Here is a 14,104-nt window from a genome sequence, read left to right on the forward strand (position 1 = left end):
TACGACATCTATTGCACGTCTGTCCGTCCTGGAAGAGGGATCCCTCCTCAGTTGCTCTTCCTGAGGTTTCTACCATTTTTTTTCCCCGTTAAAGGGGTTTTTTTGGGGAGTTTTTCCTTATCTGCTGCGAGGGTCATAAGGACAGAGGGATGTCGTACACTGTAAAGCCCTGTGAGGCAAATTGTGATTTGTGATATTGGGCTTTATAAATAAAATTGATTGAATTGATTGATAAATTGTGAAGACAATAAAGCCCCCACAAAATAGCAAGTTAGGTCTTGTATGTGATTTATCCTGGCTTCATATAAATAGAGGAAATCTCCAGTAGTTGCCAGGCTAATTTATACAATGTAAAATGTCGTAGGCTTGTGCTAATAATGTTAGCATGTTATATTTGTTTGGGAAAACGTGTTTAGTGTAAGACAGTTGTATTGTTGGTGAACCTTGTGAGTTATAATGGAGCTGAATTTTGTAATGTTACCTTTGTTAAATGTTGCTTTTTACCCTGGCTTCGTATGAGTACAGGAAAAGTTCTCTAGGCTAATTTATACAATGTAAAATGCCATAGGCCGGTGCTAAAAACATTAGCATGTTGTATTTGTAGAGAAAATGTGTCCAGCAAAAGACAAATGCTCTGTCTGTGAATGCTGTGAGTTATAGTGAAGCTGATTTGTGTACTTGTGTTTGAAATTGTCTCTATTAAGCCATGTTTAATGTGTGTTTTGGATGTGTTTCAAATCAAGTTAATTCTACAGCACTTCACAGAAACCCTGCTGCCGACAAGCATTTTGGAGGTGTAACTGCAGAGTGACATACCACCGCATACCAAGTACAAATGCTCACACCGGAGTAGGCCACATGCGTAGGCTACGGTGTAGACTCTGCATAGAGCTGACGCACAAGAATATATCCTGCTTTAGCGAGATAATTTCAGGGTTAACTCTGGGTTTGCAGTACTATGAAGCAGCTTCTCCTTGTAGCAGGATAAACCACGCTGGTAACCTATGAACAGCTATGTTATGTTATGTTCAGAGTATAGGATCACAACCTGTCAACACTCTAACCGCTGACCAATCACATCACTGAAGAAATAAAGTATCCCGACATGGACAAGTCCGGAGTGACAGGTAAAGAGTAGTCTATATATTGTTGTAGGTCGGTAGAATCATTTCATTGTTCCAGGGCTTTATTTAAAAAGAAAAAAATTGGCCTATGTTGATTATTTTTAAATTGTTTCCAGTGGTTCTACATCTTTTTTGTAAGAGTTCAGGCTTTTCCACATGTAATTGCTGTTACCGTTTCATTCATATCATATAATGTAGCCTACTACAATCATGGTTCTGATGATGTTGCTTGTAATTAATAACCCCACCTCTTTCACATGAATGCTCTCATGGCTTGATAGGAAAACCCAGAATTAACTGAACTACTTGAAAACCAGCTTCATGATATCAGTTATCAAGACAGCCAGTGTTAGGGTTAGTCAAGCCAGATAACTAAAAGATATCCTGGGTAAGTTGAACTGGCTTTGTTGTACAGGTCTCTGGTTATTTAAACTGGTAAAAACCCCAATTGAAGCAGTTTCACAGTAACAAAAAATCTGTGTTTTTCTGACTTTGCTTGTTGTTGAGGAGCTGCTAACTATGGTGGCTAGCACGAAAACCAATGGCCCTCTCTAGGACCAGTGTTTGGTTTGTCCGTTCTGGGCTACTATAGAAACATGGCAGTGCAATATGGAGGACGACATAGATTAGGAGGTACCTGTTATATTCAATTTCTGCCAACATATACCACTAAATCCTCCACACTGGACCTTTAAATAGTATTTCTGTGGCCTATAGTAACTGCAAAAATTCTTCGGTGACAGGCATAAAGCACAATAACAGGTAGAGCAAGCTTTAAACAAAAACATTATGCATCAACGCTTATATTATGTAAAACCCTGCAACTCAAGTCTGTCCGGAAAGTCTCGTCTTGAGAGGCACAAATCGTGGCGTCAAGTCAGTTTTACAAACACTAAGGACAGCATGAAAGGGACTGTGAAACTGATTCAACGAGTTCAAACACACCCATTTACTGATCTTTAGCAATTATTCTCACTCTTCCTCCCCGCAGGGCAACTGCATGCATGTACCTGAGAGGGCTGAGGAAGTCTTCTGTTCCCTGAGCCAGGAGGCTGTCTGCTCTGCTCCACGCAGGCTTTCCTTACAGCTCGCCCACTGTCCAGGGCCTGTCGTCTAAACATGTTTTTTGCTGAAAGAAGATATATTTGCTGCAATCATTAAAATAGCACAACATAACATAAATGATAATGTTTATTAGTATGTGGTGAGCCCAGGCCCCTGTGGTCCTCTAAAGACGATACATAACAAAATAGTTTCCATCTTAAGCCTGCAATAAAGATGACAGAGAATCCCAAGAGAGAATATCAATCTTGTGATCAAGAGCTGCATATGTGTGGCTTTTTTCCTCAATATGCAAGAAAGGATACAACTTTAAAACACTGCACTATAATTGTTGTTCTCTGTTTTGTAAGGGCTTCCCATATGTCCTGCTTAAAGTGATATTGCAAGCTAAATTTGTCTATATTGTGCAGCTCATCATTAATTTGTTCAGCTTCGCTATTTTAAATGTTGTGCAAATATATGAAGAAAGTCAAATTAAAGGTATACTATGCAGGAATTTTCTAAAACCAATGTACAGACTCGCACAGAAGTTATCCATCTCAATCGTCACTTATGACCTACTATGTGTGGAGGTGTATTTTTCTGCAGACACTCTGCCCCCTGTTTGTATGTCTTATTTTGTTCCTATTTTCTGAGTTCAGGACATTTATGGGTGTGTACCCCTGCAGCGTCCAAGTGAGGTCAGGGTTTTATTAAAAGGTTGCAACCAGGTGCCAGACTCTAAGCAGCAGGCATCCAAGAGACACCGTGCATTAAAAAAATACAAAAATGTTGTGAGACTTAACGTCAAACCGACACTCCGGCATCAGTGGTGATCCCAAAGGGGAACCATGGCCCCCTGATACAATTGCTGTCCCCCTAGGCAAAAATAATTAGAGGCGGACATTTCTGTTTTTGGGGCCGTATACATGCCACGTCTTTAACCACCTGGAAAATGCGAGGTCGGGCGCTACTTTGGTGCCTTTTTTAAGCAAGCTTTCAAGAGTACGGCAGCAGGTTGCACCTGAGGCTGCTAAACAACCTCAACAAGCATGGTACCATAGCCCGTTTAGCTGAAATCCTGAGTTCAGAGCTGATCTTCTCCCAGGTGCTGCGTTTGGGCATATCATCTGTGGGACAGATGTACAGCTCTGACAGCTCTGCACTAAAATAATCAACTTCTCCTCCATATTTATCACAGACTGATATTTACGGAAGAAGGGGAAGATATCTGTCAGCTGTGATTGGTTGGTCCTCGTCACATGACATGCGGTGCGTGCTGCTGCCTTCAAAAAGTTGAACTCGGTTTATCTCAAAGCGCAGTGCAGTGTGTGCATGCCACGACGGTGTTGCTCTGGCGTTTCAGCTCGCCTGCCGCGCGTATACATTGAAAACAATGAGTTTAAAAGCACAAAAAAGCAGCATGACAACAGAGTGATAAAATTGAATTTCCCCTTGGGGATTAATAAAGTATATAAAAAAATTTTTTTTAAAAAGATAGTCCTATTTTGTGAAACTAGATAACCTAAGGTACAAAACACCTCATGCTAGCTTGTCTGGAAGGGGGCTAAGTAACACTCCAAATTTAGGCCAAATTTTGGTGAGGGAAAAAATGGCATGCTCATTTTTAAGGGAGTTCCCTGAAGACTCACCTCCAGATACAATCAATGTACTACTTCAAATTAAAGCTGTGTATTTGTCTTTGTAAGGGACAGGACAATGAATTGCCTAACATGTATTTACAGGTACATGACACATTTACACAGGATTTACAACAGGATTGTTGTGAAACCGAAAATGTTAACTGTACTGGTATCAGTCTGTGCGCATCAGACAAGTAGTGACGTTTACTAAAATAAGAAAACAAAGTATATCTGTATGTGATTCCTTAACTCTCCAATTTGACAGCATGACAGAATTCCTTAACATTCTGTTATCGCCTTTGGTTTTGGACTTTCAGTGGCCCCATCTGGCCACCTCTATGACAATTTTTGGGGGCAGCCCCTGTCCTGCATAGTATCATAGTATACCTCCAAGTAATTACATTAAAAGTACAGTCTTAATAGTATGTCTTTGATGTACTGGAGAAAATGTGGCTTGGATCTGATATTTGATCTCACAAGTAAACGAGGTAAGAAAGAAGCCACTCATTTCTGTGATGGCTTAGACACAGCTGTTAAGACTATCACCGCTGATGGTAACGTGGGACAGATTGACGCTGTTTTGAGGCAAGGCAGACAACAGGCCATTGTGAGGCAGGAAGTTTTAAGGGTCAACTAAGTCCACTAAGTCCAAAGAAAGTATGTCAGTTATTATGGGGCTCAATTTCATTAAATACTTGTTTTAAGATGAACACTAAGCACCAAATATGACTTGGATTATTGATTCAAATTATTAAAAATAGATTTCCAGTGAAAGGGATCATAAACAACTTTGAAAACTGGCAGTCACACAAACATCATGCTGCTCATTCACTGCATGTTTCTCTAAATGTGATCATAGGGAGTGGGATTGTTATTGTATTTTAAGGATAAAGCACACAAGGGATCAGTATACAGTACTGGAGCCAGTGCTCACATTGTTTAACTTAGAATTTGAAGCTTGATAGCTAATGGTTAGAAACAAATAGGCCTGAGAGAAACTGCATGTAAATCTAAATGACACATCTCTGCAGACACATAAACCAAGCGTAAGCAGTATGAGAGGCTGTCAGCCAAAATATACATTACCGTCCTTGGTGGCTAAGGCACTGCGGACACCGTGCCAGAGCTGTGAGATCTCTTCATCTGTGGGAGTGGAATCTAAACAGAGGCCTTTTTCATTGTACACCATCCCTCTTCTTCTGCTGCAGCCCTGAGTTTCCTGAAGCCCTGAGCTGGGCGTGCGCTTCATGTTGCCCTTTAAGAAGGGGTAGGTACACGAGGGAGGCAGTGGTGTGTACATGACAGCACTATCTGTTCTAATTACATTACGTGTGTAAGGTGAGAAAATGCCTCCTGAGTTTACCTTGTGCAGGACCTGCTCTACAGCCAGAGCTTGTTTACAGTTGAGACTAGCATGATCCAGGCCATATGGAGTCTTTGTGATATACGGCGTCTTTTCTTCCATAAATTCCATCCTAGGAGGCGGGTGGGGCACCATGGTCCTCCCTTGGGTTTTGGCAATCTGACTCACCTCGGTGGCAGATTGAGGTCGTATGATAGTGCCCTTTCTGATCCGCGAGGAAACAGGACCCGCTCCAGCTCTGGCAGAGCTCTCTCTTCGAGGGCCCTTGGGACCATTGGTCCTGGTACTGCTCCGCGGCACCTTGACCTCGTCTGCTCGTTCCTGGGGCAAGCTGACTTGAACCCCAACATCTGCCCACGCTTGCTTTGTAAAGTGATAACCAGTGGAGGCTGGAGGGGTCATGCTCGGTCCAGGCTTGGAAGCCCCTGAGACTGTAGTGAGACTTAGCTGGTGGTCCTCGGACTGAGAATGATTGGAAGACTTGCCTTTAATCTGTTTCATTATGTTCTGGTCTTTGTCCTGTACCTCATCAAACCAACGTAGCTTCTTTTTCACAGAGCTGTTGCCCTCCACAGCCTTAGTTTTTGTCCTCGTTAACTCAACACTATCTCTGATCGCGAAAGCTCCTTGTTTTGCAAAAATCAAATGTCCTGAGCCATACACACATGTAGCATCTTCTGGCACGTATTTGGACGGCTTTTTAAGGATTCCTTTGATGAATCTGACTTCACATACTGGATGAGATGTCCCTACAGAAACAGGCAATTTTTGTACTTCCTCCTCAGGACATTTAAGGCACTTAGGAGTGTCTGACTGAATGTTAGACAGCAATGCTGCATTACAGGGCTTCTCAGTTTTGTGCTCTGGTTTTGAAACCTTATTGAGGTTGTTTATGGAAGCACTAGGCTCTTTCTGGGGTGACAGATAGTGGATTTCTTTTTCTGTTTGCTGAAGAGCTCCTTCCTCTGAGGCGTTATCTGTTGTGCTATCGTTCAAGAAGATATTGGGCTTTGGGGGAGCCTCAAACAAAATGTCACTGCTGTCACCATTTTTGGCAGGCAAAATAATTTCTGGAGCTGATGGAGGTTTTAATTGTCTGTCATCATGGTCCCCCTTCTGCCTGACATCCAACAGAGCATCTTGTTTAGGACATGAAGACTCAAGTGCTGCGTTGCTGGGAGCAACTCTATCGGTAATGATGATGTTGTCGTTGGGAATGTTTTGTGAGGATTTCAGCTCAAAGTGCTCAGGGTCTGCACTCAAAATTTCACAAAGAGTTAATAAGTTGCAGTTTTGCAGAGCAGCCTGGTGGTCTGTTTTAGGCGTTTGCTCAACAGATGTGAACCCCCAGGAAGCTTTAGAAACGTGCATTTTATTGTTGGGCTCTCCGGAGTGCTCTTGTTTTTTCTGCTTAGATTCGTGCAGTTTGTTTGATTGGGGTAAGTTATCACCAAAAAGCATCACAGCTGAGGAGGAAGTTAGGTCTGATGTTGGACACAAATCATTTTGCTTTCTCAGGTCTGGGTTGGGCTTCTCGGAGTCAAGTAAGAATGATGAGTAGGAATACTGTAGATGTTTTGTGTTGTGATTGAGGTCCTCATTGTCCAAACTGTCCTTACTTGAAAGGCTTTCAGAATTACAGCAATCAGACAGTTGGCTGTCCTGAAATATGGAAACAAAAGAGGGGTGATGAGTGGAAAATAATAATATCAATTACCATGTGGTGGATCTTCCTATAGGCAACGTAGGCAGCTGCCAAGGGCACCACCAATTAAACATGATCCAAATATCTAATATCTAATGCTAATGCTTAGTCTGTAGTAGGGGCATCACCTCTAGTCCTTGCAATGTGGTTAACCTTAATGTGTTCATCAGTGAGTGATCCTTACAGTAAGAACGTGCTAGAGCATTGATGGGTATAGTGGAGTGGAGTATATTTGGAGAACTTTAGAGTAAGAGAAAATGAAAAGGCAAAAGTCATCCAGGGCAATCCAAACTGAAAAAAAGGACAGGGGAAGCTTGCCTAGGGTGTTGAATCTGCTAGATCCAGCACTGGATTTACATTTTCCATATGCATCCAGTGCTGAGACGCAGATCTAAAATAAAAGTAGTTTGTGTTTGAGAGGGAGAGATTGGTGAGGAGAAATTGAGGGCTATAGTGTTGATGGACCAGCAACACTTGAATCTCACAGAGTAATGGGGTCTTGCAGGTTAACTTTTCAGGTGATAAGAAGTCTATCATATCTATTTTCTGCCTTTTACAGCCCTCCTGTGCAAAAATGAATCGCCATTGATGTTGAGCATGCTTAAACTGCGCGACATAAGTCAGCATAATCATCTGAAACACACCAGTGATTAAAAGTGGCCATGTATGTGTTTTTGCTTAATTGTAGTTCATGTGTAAATAAACTTGTTGTGAAAGGGTCAAATTGGGTAAACAGACTTGTAAAACCACTCTGGTTAATAGCAGGGGTCAGACTCTCGTCTACATGGTGGCCATTAGACTGCATTTCACTTTCTTGGGTCTTGAGTTTGTTAACACAGACAGTACAGGGATACTAATTTCACTGTAAATTGCTTTGCCATTGAAAATAGCATTGAAACATATCCTCTTTTGCTAACATAACCCCCCATGATGGATGTCTCATATCTGTGAACAAGATTTGATGCATACGTTCTCCTCTGTGGAAAAGTACTGGATCAGTATGTGTGTAACATGCACAGGTCAGATTGAAGAGGGGCATTACACCTACATTCCAGTAAAAAAGAATATTGATATATTATGCACATGTGGGTACTTTGTTTTGAGCGACTCTTTCAAGCATTTCAAATTAAGTCCCATGCTAACAAGCATCTGCCATGTGCTGTCTGAGGCAGAATTTTTTTCTTACAAAAGCAAATTAAGAATCTGTTAGACACACACACACACACACACACACACACACACACACACACACACACACACACACGGAATTAAACTTTTTTCTTTTTCTACACAACTGTTCACACACATTTCACCACAGAGTGCTAAAGACAGTTGCAGCAAAAAAAGGTGTGTGTTTCTGGTGCAGGAAAGTGATTGTGGCAAACTGCTACACTGCTGCCACCTGCAGGTCAACTTGTGCAGGATGGGATACAAAAAAAAACAAGCATCTGAACTGCCAAGATGGCAGCCCAGCAAGTACTTGTCATCATTAATAATAAAGATTCTGGATGAATTGCAGTCTGGTTTTAGAGCAGGTGACAGCATGGAGACTCTTCTAAACAATCTTTTAACAGCAGTCAATGGTCACTCCACTCGCATACAGTGTCAGTGGGGTGTGTGTTCATGTGTGTACACAGACAAAGCACCATCTTACAAAACAAGGCATCTCTATTAAACAATGGGGAGGGATGAAATGACATAAATAACTTTTCTGGAATAACAGTGTCAGCTGGCGTAGATTCTTTTAAGAGAATGGCAGCAAATGTTTTGTTCCCTGCACATTCAAATGAAATGACTGCCATACCTGTGGACTGTGATCTTGTTGCTTCTCTTGTGTCTTTTCAGCTTGCTGACTGTTCTTGAAGCTGCTCATGCTCTGCTCCTGGAGCAGTTTAGTGTAGGCCTCCACAGCAGAGAGTGCTGGGCGGTGGGAGGATTTAGCAACTGTGGGAGGCTTCGGAGAGGGAGTGCAGCTTCTTTAAGTGTAAACAGAAAAATATGAATACAATGCATGACTTCTCCAGCCTTCACAACATGCTACACAACAAATACACTCTTAGAAATAAGGGCTTTAAAAGAGTTCTCCCTGAAGGGCTGAGGCTCTACCCAGAACCATTTGCCTCCTTTGTAAGACTAAGGGTTCCATTGAGGACCCTCTCATCCAAAGATCCCATTTTAGAGGACGGAGTTCTTCAAGGATTGTTTAAAACATGGGGGTTTAAAGATCCTCACCCTAAAATATATCAATGTTTATCCATGTTTCCAATGGTATTTTTAAATGTAGATATATCTGGAATCCCCTTAATCAGTTAATTGTACTTGTGCTTTGCCATAGTTGATATTTTTCCCATCATTTCATACCATGCAAAAGGTTATTCCGTACCTATATGGAAGAGACACAATTACATTTGGCTAATGGGTGGAGATACTGTCCACTCTGCCACTGAGCATCCTGGTAGAGTTGAGATCTACTGCACCATTGAGGTAGTAATGGCTATAATAGTAGTGCATCTGCTCCATTTCAGTGTGCTGGCACACCGCATAACACCTAACGGCGAGGACTGGGAAGGCTGTTTAAATGGAGTGTAATCTGTCAGCCAGCTGCAACGACCACATTATTATCCACTGACAAAACAAAAAACATTGTCGGCCTACAGGGCAAAAGCCATGGTTGCTTTCCTAGATGGAAAATAATTGTCTTTATGGACAGTAATGTTCACAGTGTGATTTTATATAAGCCTGACTGACATTCATCAGTCTTATCTTATCAGTCTCCCTTGATGTGTTTGTATGGGCCGTGTGGTCATGGTAACATTAACGCTGCTCTCGCTGGACCTGAGAGGCTGATCCGGTGGATCTGCCGGCTATGTTAAGGAGGAGTTCTCTGTATCCCTGAACCCTTTATGTTGGGTATTAGATAGTATCATCTAAAGGGGCCCAGGTGGAACCTTTATAAATGGCTCAACCAGGAACCAAAAAGGGGTTTTCCTGTGGGACAAGCCGAAGAACCCTGTATGGTTCTAGTTAGCACCTTTATTTCTATGAGTGTATATTAAAAATCAGAAGTTATGAACATAAACATGACCAGAATTTGAGTAGAGGCTTTAATCTAACAGAAGCGACTGGGCTAATTTTTTAGCATAGGACACATGAGAGTGATGTAATTACTAATCTGACATTTTACCTGCTAACTCTGGAGCTGCTGGACAAGAAAGAGGACTGCCGGATGTATGAACTCAGGGAGCCTTGAATTTGATTGAGTGCATCTTCAATATTTGGGACATTTCTTCTATAAACTAAAACACCAAAAAGAAAAACATCAGACAAAGTGAAATGTGTCAAGACTGCTGTGCATTATTTCTCAGGGTCTAAGAGTCATGTGTGAGCTTCATCACTAACATTGCCTGCGTCTCTGAGAAGGAGGTAGATGGGCTCTTTGGAAGCGCTCAGTTGCATCCTGCACTTGCTGTCTGCGCTGTTTCAGGATGCTCTCGATCAGTCTTTGCTCCTGCACGTCCCACTGCTTCCTCTTCTCCTCCAGCGCCCTGAGCCATGAAGAAGAGCGGAGCATGAACCTGAGGCATTTTAATCGATTAAATGTAGACAGGCCGTGTTTTAGATTCAGAAACCCGAGTCTGTTCATTGAGATATGTTTTCAACAGTCATTAATAAATTAAAGCCACCACTCACTACTGGGTTCACAGAGGAAGCCAATATAACCTCGACAGGGTCAAACAAGTGCAGCATTAATGCTTTGTTCTTTTTTTTTTAACAGGCAAAATGGTAATCACTGTCGACAAGAGCAGAGTACATTTTAAAACTGTGTTGAGAGCCAAAGCAAACAGCAGCGCAAGCTCCTAGTCAACATAAACCTGTTTTATTAAAAAAATCTTCATCATCTTATGTTCATTATGTAATGTAACATTTATAAAGGTATCTTACTGAAGCTGCAATGTTTGGAACGCCAACATTGTGAGTAATATGACATTTAATTTGAGACAGATAAAGTAAACACACTCCATGAAGAGGTGTTACATTAGTCCTTCTAATTTAAATATACAAACTGCAAACTTATACAACATTTTTAGCATGTTGCAAAAATTAATCTTCATTTTCAATGTCAAATCTTTTTCTTTTCTGCTTATTTGATACAATAAAAAATGCATGAAACAAATAATCAATTGCATTTGATATTGATTTATCAACTCTGATAGTCTATAAAGGTTTGATTAGGTCATAAAGTTTTCATTCACAGCCGAGTTGTTTGTTGGATATTGCTTTCTAAGATCACCTCATGTAATGTGTCAACCTCCTTTAATATGTCCCTCCATGCACAGACATGTGATAAGCTATTTAACTGTTGACTTACATTATGTTTCTGATTAAAAATGATCACCTGCCTGTGTAAAATCTGACTCTGACACTGCACAATTGCACAATAAATCTAACCTGCACCTACAGCTATCCTCACATTCACCCACACTTTCGAGCTCTTAGTTTAAATACAGCAACACTTACTTTTAGCCTCTGCTGATCTATGGAAACACCAATTTAGATGGTTATTAATATCTGTGAGGGATTTGAGCCTCACATGGTGCTTAACTTGGCAGCTTTAGTTGTCAGAGAGGTGACGCTTCAGTCGCTTCTCTGGCTTATAGTTACCCTCTGGGCTAACAGATCTATTTCCAGGTCTAGACTGCAAAATCCTGTCAACACTATCCATCCCTCAAAGGCGCTAAGCTCAGGACAGAACCATCAGCTGCCTGTCCAGGAGGTGCATCGTGCATCAGCAAATCTGCTTCCAGGAAATTCTGGAAGATGCTGCTTTTGACTTACAAGGAACTGTCTCTCTGCAGACTGCAGTTAAAACTGTGGGTACATCCTATTAGTGCTGAAATGAAAATAACAATACAGAAGTGTGATTCACTAAAACTGACTTCCTGCGTCGGTTTGTCTCCAGTGTGAACTTGCGAGCCCGGGATCTGCATATTTTCTGCTTTTCCACCAAAAGCTGTCTCTCATCTTCGAGACCTCCATTAGCTCCCAGCCTCGAGTTTCTGGAAGGGAGCAGCTGAGGAGAGCAGTTTGAAATGGCAGAGTAGATACAGCACCTGAACGCAACATTTGAATCGAGTGAATGAAAACTGAATGAAATTATGCAGGCTGGTTGTTTACGTTTTGTCATTAGAGTGGTTCACAGTGTCAACAGCATCTCTACATCAACACAGGTGCAGCTAAGTTTCATGATACACGTTTCTATAATAACTCTACAGTGTAAATAAGTGAACATTCAAAGGATACGAGTGGTAGAAGAAGTCGCCCTGACCAGCTTGCATCCTCCGAGGCTGCTGGTCCTTGTTGACACCGGTCAGACATACAGGTTCAGCTCCTTGTTAAGCTGCTAGCTGCTAACTTGGCTTGTTGGGTCCTTTTTAAGCTAACGTCCACGGTGCCTCGTTCAAACTCCTTCAACCGTTTTCAGGGCGAAGACAAACTTCTAAATTAAATGTACGAATCCACATGGCAGCGACTTTATCCCGGTTAATGGCAGCTTCTTTGCTCGTTTCTAAAAGTATGAAATAATTCAGCTAAGTTGTCACCGCTTCACCTGAGCCTGTCTGTGTACAGTCCCTCCATGATAGCAACCGAGGACGCATTTCCTTGACAACGGGGACTGTCGGACACGCGCGGTGTCCAGCAGAGGGCTCGCGCTCTGTACGTGCATGCTGCCTTCAGGTACTCCTGGGAGTGTCGTAATGTGAATATGTAAACAACAGGGTAAGGATGAAAACAAAAAGCTAAATAAAACAAAACAAAAATAAACAAGTTAAGTGAAAGAAGGTGGATATAAATTGATACTAATAGGTTCATACGATGTATAATATGGTTTTGATTTTAGTTTTCCTTTCCCTCCTTATATTTTCCTACCATTATTATTATTATTATTATTATTATTATTATTATTATTATTATTTTGTTACTATTATTATTATTATTATTATTATTATTATTATTATTATGTAATGTTTTTATATGCTTTATATATTCCTTTATAAATTTGCCTTATAATATTTTTCTTGATACAGATTAGGAAAAGGCTGTGTATCTGTGTGTGAAAGTAGGTATATTTTAATACCACCTCATTGATTTCAGTTCCTTAGTGAGTTAAAAATTAATGTAATGGATTCTATTCTTTTTTAAACTCTTTACATGTAACTAGTTAAATGTGATTAAATTACAAAATAAATGTAATTGTAATTAGTTAAAGTCATTGAGGAAAAAATAACTTTAAATTGCAGTTATTGATCAAAATGTTGGTGATTACAAAGGTTTTACATCAGAATATAGCCCTATTCTTTTCGTTGGTGTGCATCTTTTTCGCTGTGTAGGATTGCTTTCTTTTGGCATAGCATATATCCATACATATACATATACATATATATATATATATATATATATTGCATAAAATAAACTAAGTACTATCGAGTAAACTTAATATAAACTAAATCTGAAAGACTTACAGCTCAAACATATTTCCAGCCATGAACTCCAGCTACACTCTAGCCTATTGATGAAACCTCATATATAATTGGAGAGCTATAATCATAATTGTGCTTGCAGAGCTTAGTCTATATCTCATCGGGACGGTCCCTGTCATGGAATATAAAGGTGTTATTATTACCTGTTACATTTGATGGCACTATGAGTTAAGAGGATTTAAGAAAAGCTTTTTACCAGATTGTTTACGCTGTCCTATGGACTGGGGCAACACCATCAAATGATCTATTTTCAGAGTGCCAAACGCCATATAGAGTATTAGTGATGCTATTGCCTTCAGTCTGCACACTGACGATTAGAAATAGTTGGTAATAAAATAATATTGTGCCTCAATTGAATGCACAACCAGTTAGGTCAGCATTTCTGCTGTTTTTAAACCTTCTATTAGTCTGACAAAGCGCTTTAATACCTTGATTTTGGGGCTTACTGATCACATTTATGGGAAATCAAGGACATTACACTGAAATCTAGACTGTAATGTAATCTCCAGAATATGAACTAAATGTGTTCAACAAATGCGAATATCCAAACACACTCTCACACACACACACACACACACACACACACACAAAAAAAAGCTGTTAGAAAACCGGCCAATGGGCGCGCAGAGGCTGCACCGTCAGCACCAGGAGCCAAGGTGGGACGCTGGGTGAAGTCAGACAGGTGGTGG

General features: G+C 40.8%; 1 protein-coding gene across 2 annotated transcripts in view; it reads right to left on the minus strand.

Annotated features, from left to right (window-relative positions):
* cep126 (centrosomal protein 126) overlaps positions 1-12,501 on the minus strand; it is a 15,829-nt gene extending 3,328 nt beyond the window's left edge. Inside the window, exons 1-7 of one of the 2 annotated variants that reach the window (XM_050068674.1) lie at positions 12,178-12,501; positions 11,814-11,933; positions 10,276-10,421; positions 10,061-10,172; positions 8,681-8,852; positions 4,895-6,833; positions 2,135-2,253 (exon numbers count right to left, since the gene is read on the minus strand). In XM_050068674.1, coding sequence (XP_049924631.1) covers positions 2,135-2,253; positions 4,895-6,833; positions 8,681-8,852; positions 10,061-10,172; positions 10,276-10,421; positions 11,814-11,933; positions 12,178-12,212 — 2,643 coding nt within the window. In that variant the 5' untranslated portion in view covers positions 12,213-12,501. The other variant, XM_050068665.1, reaches the window with a different exon arrangement.
* Between the last annotated feature and the right edge of the window lie 1,603 nt (positions 12,502-14,104).

The sequence above is a fragment of the Epinephelus moara genome, chromosome 2 (genome assembly GCF_006386435.1).
Source record: "Epinephelus moara isolate mb chromosome 2, YSFRI_EMoa_1.0, whole genome shotgun sequence".
In the NCBI taxonomy this organism is placed as follows: Eukaryota; Metazoa; Chordata; class Actinopteri; order Perciformes; family Serranidae; genus Epinephelus; species Epinephelus moara.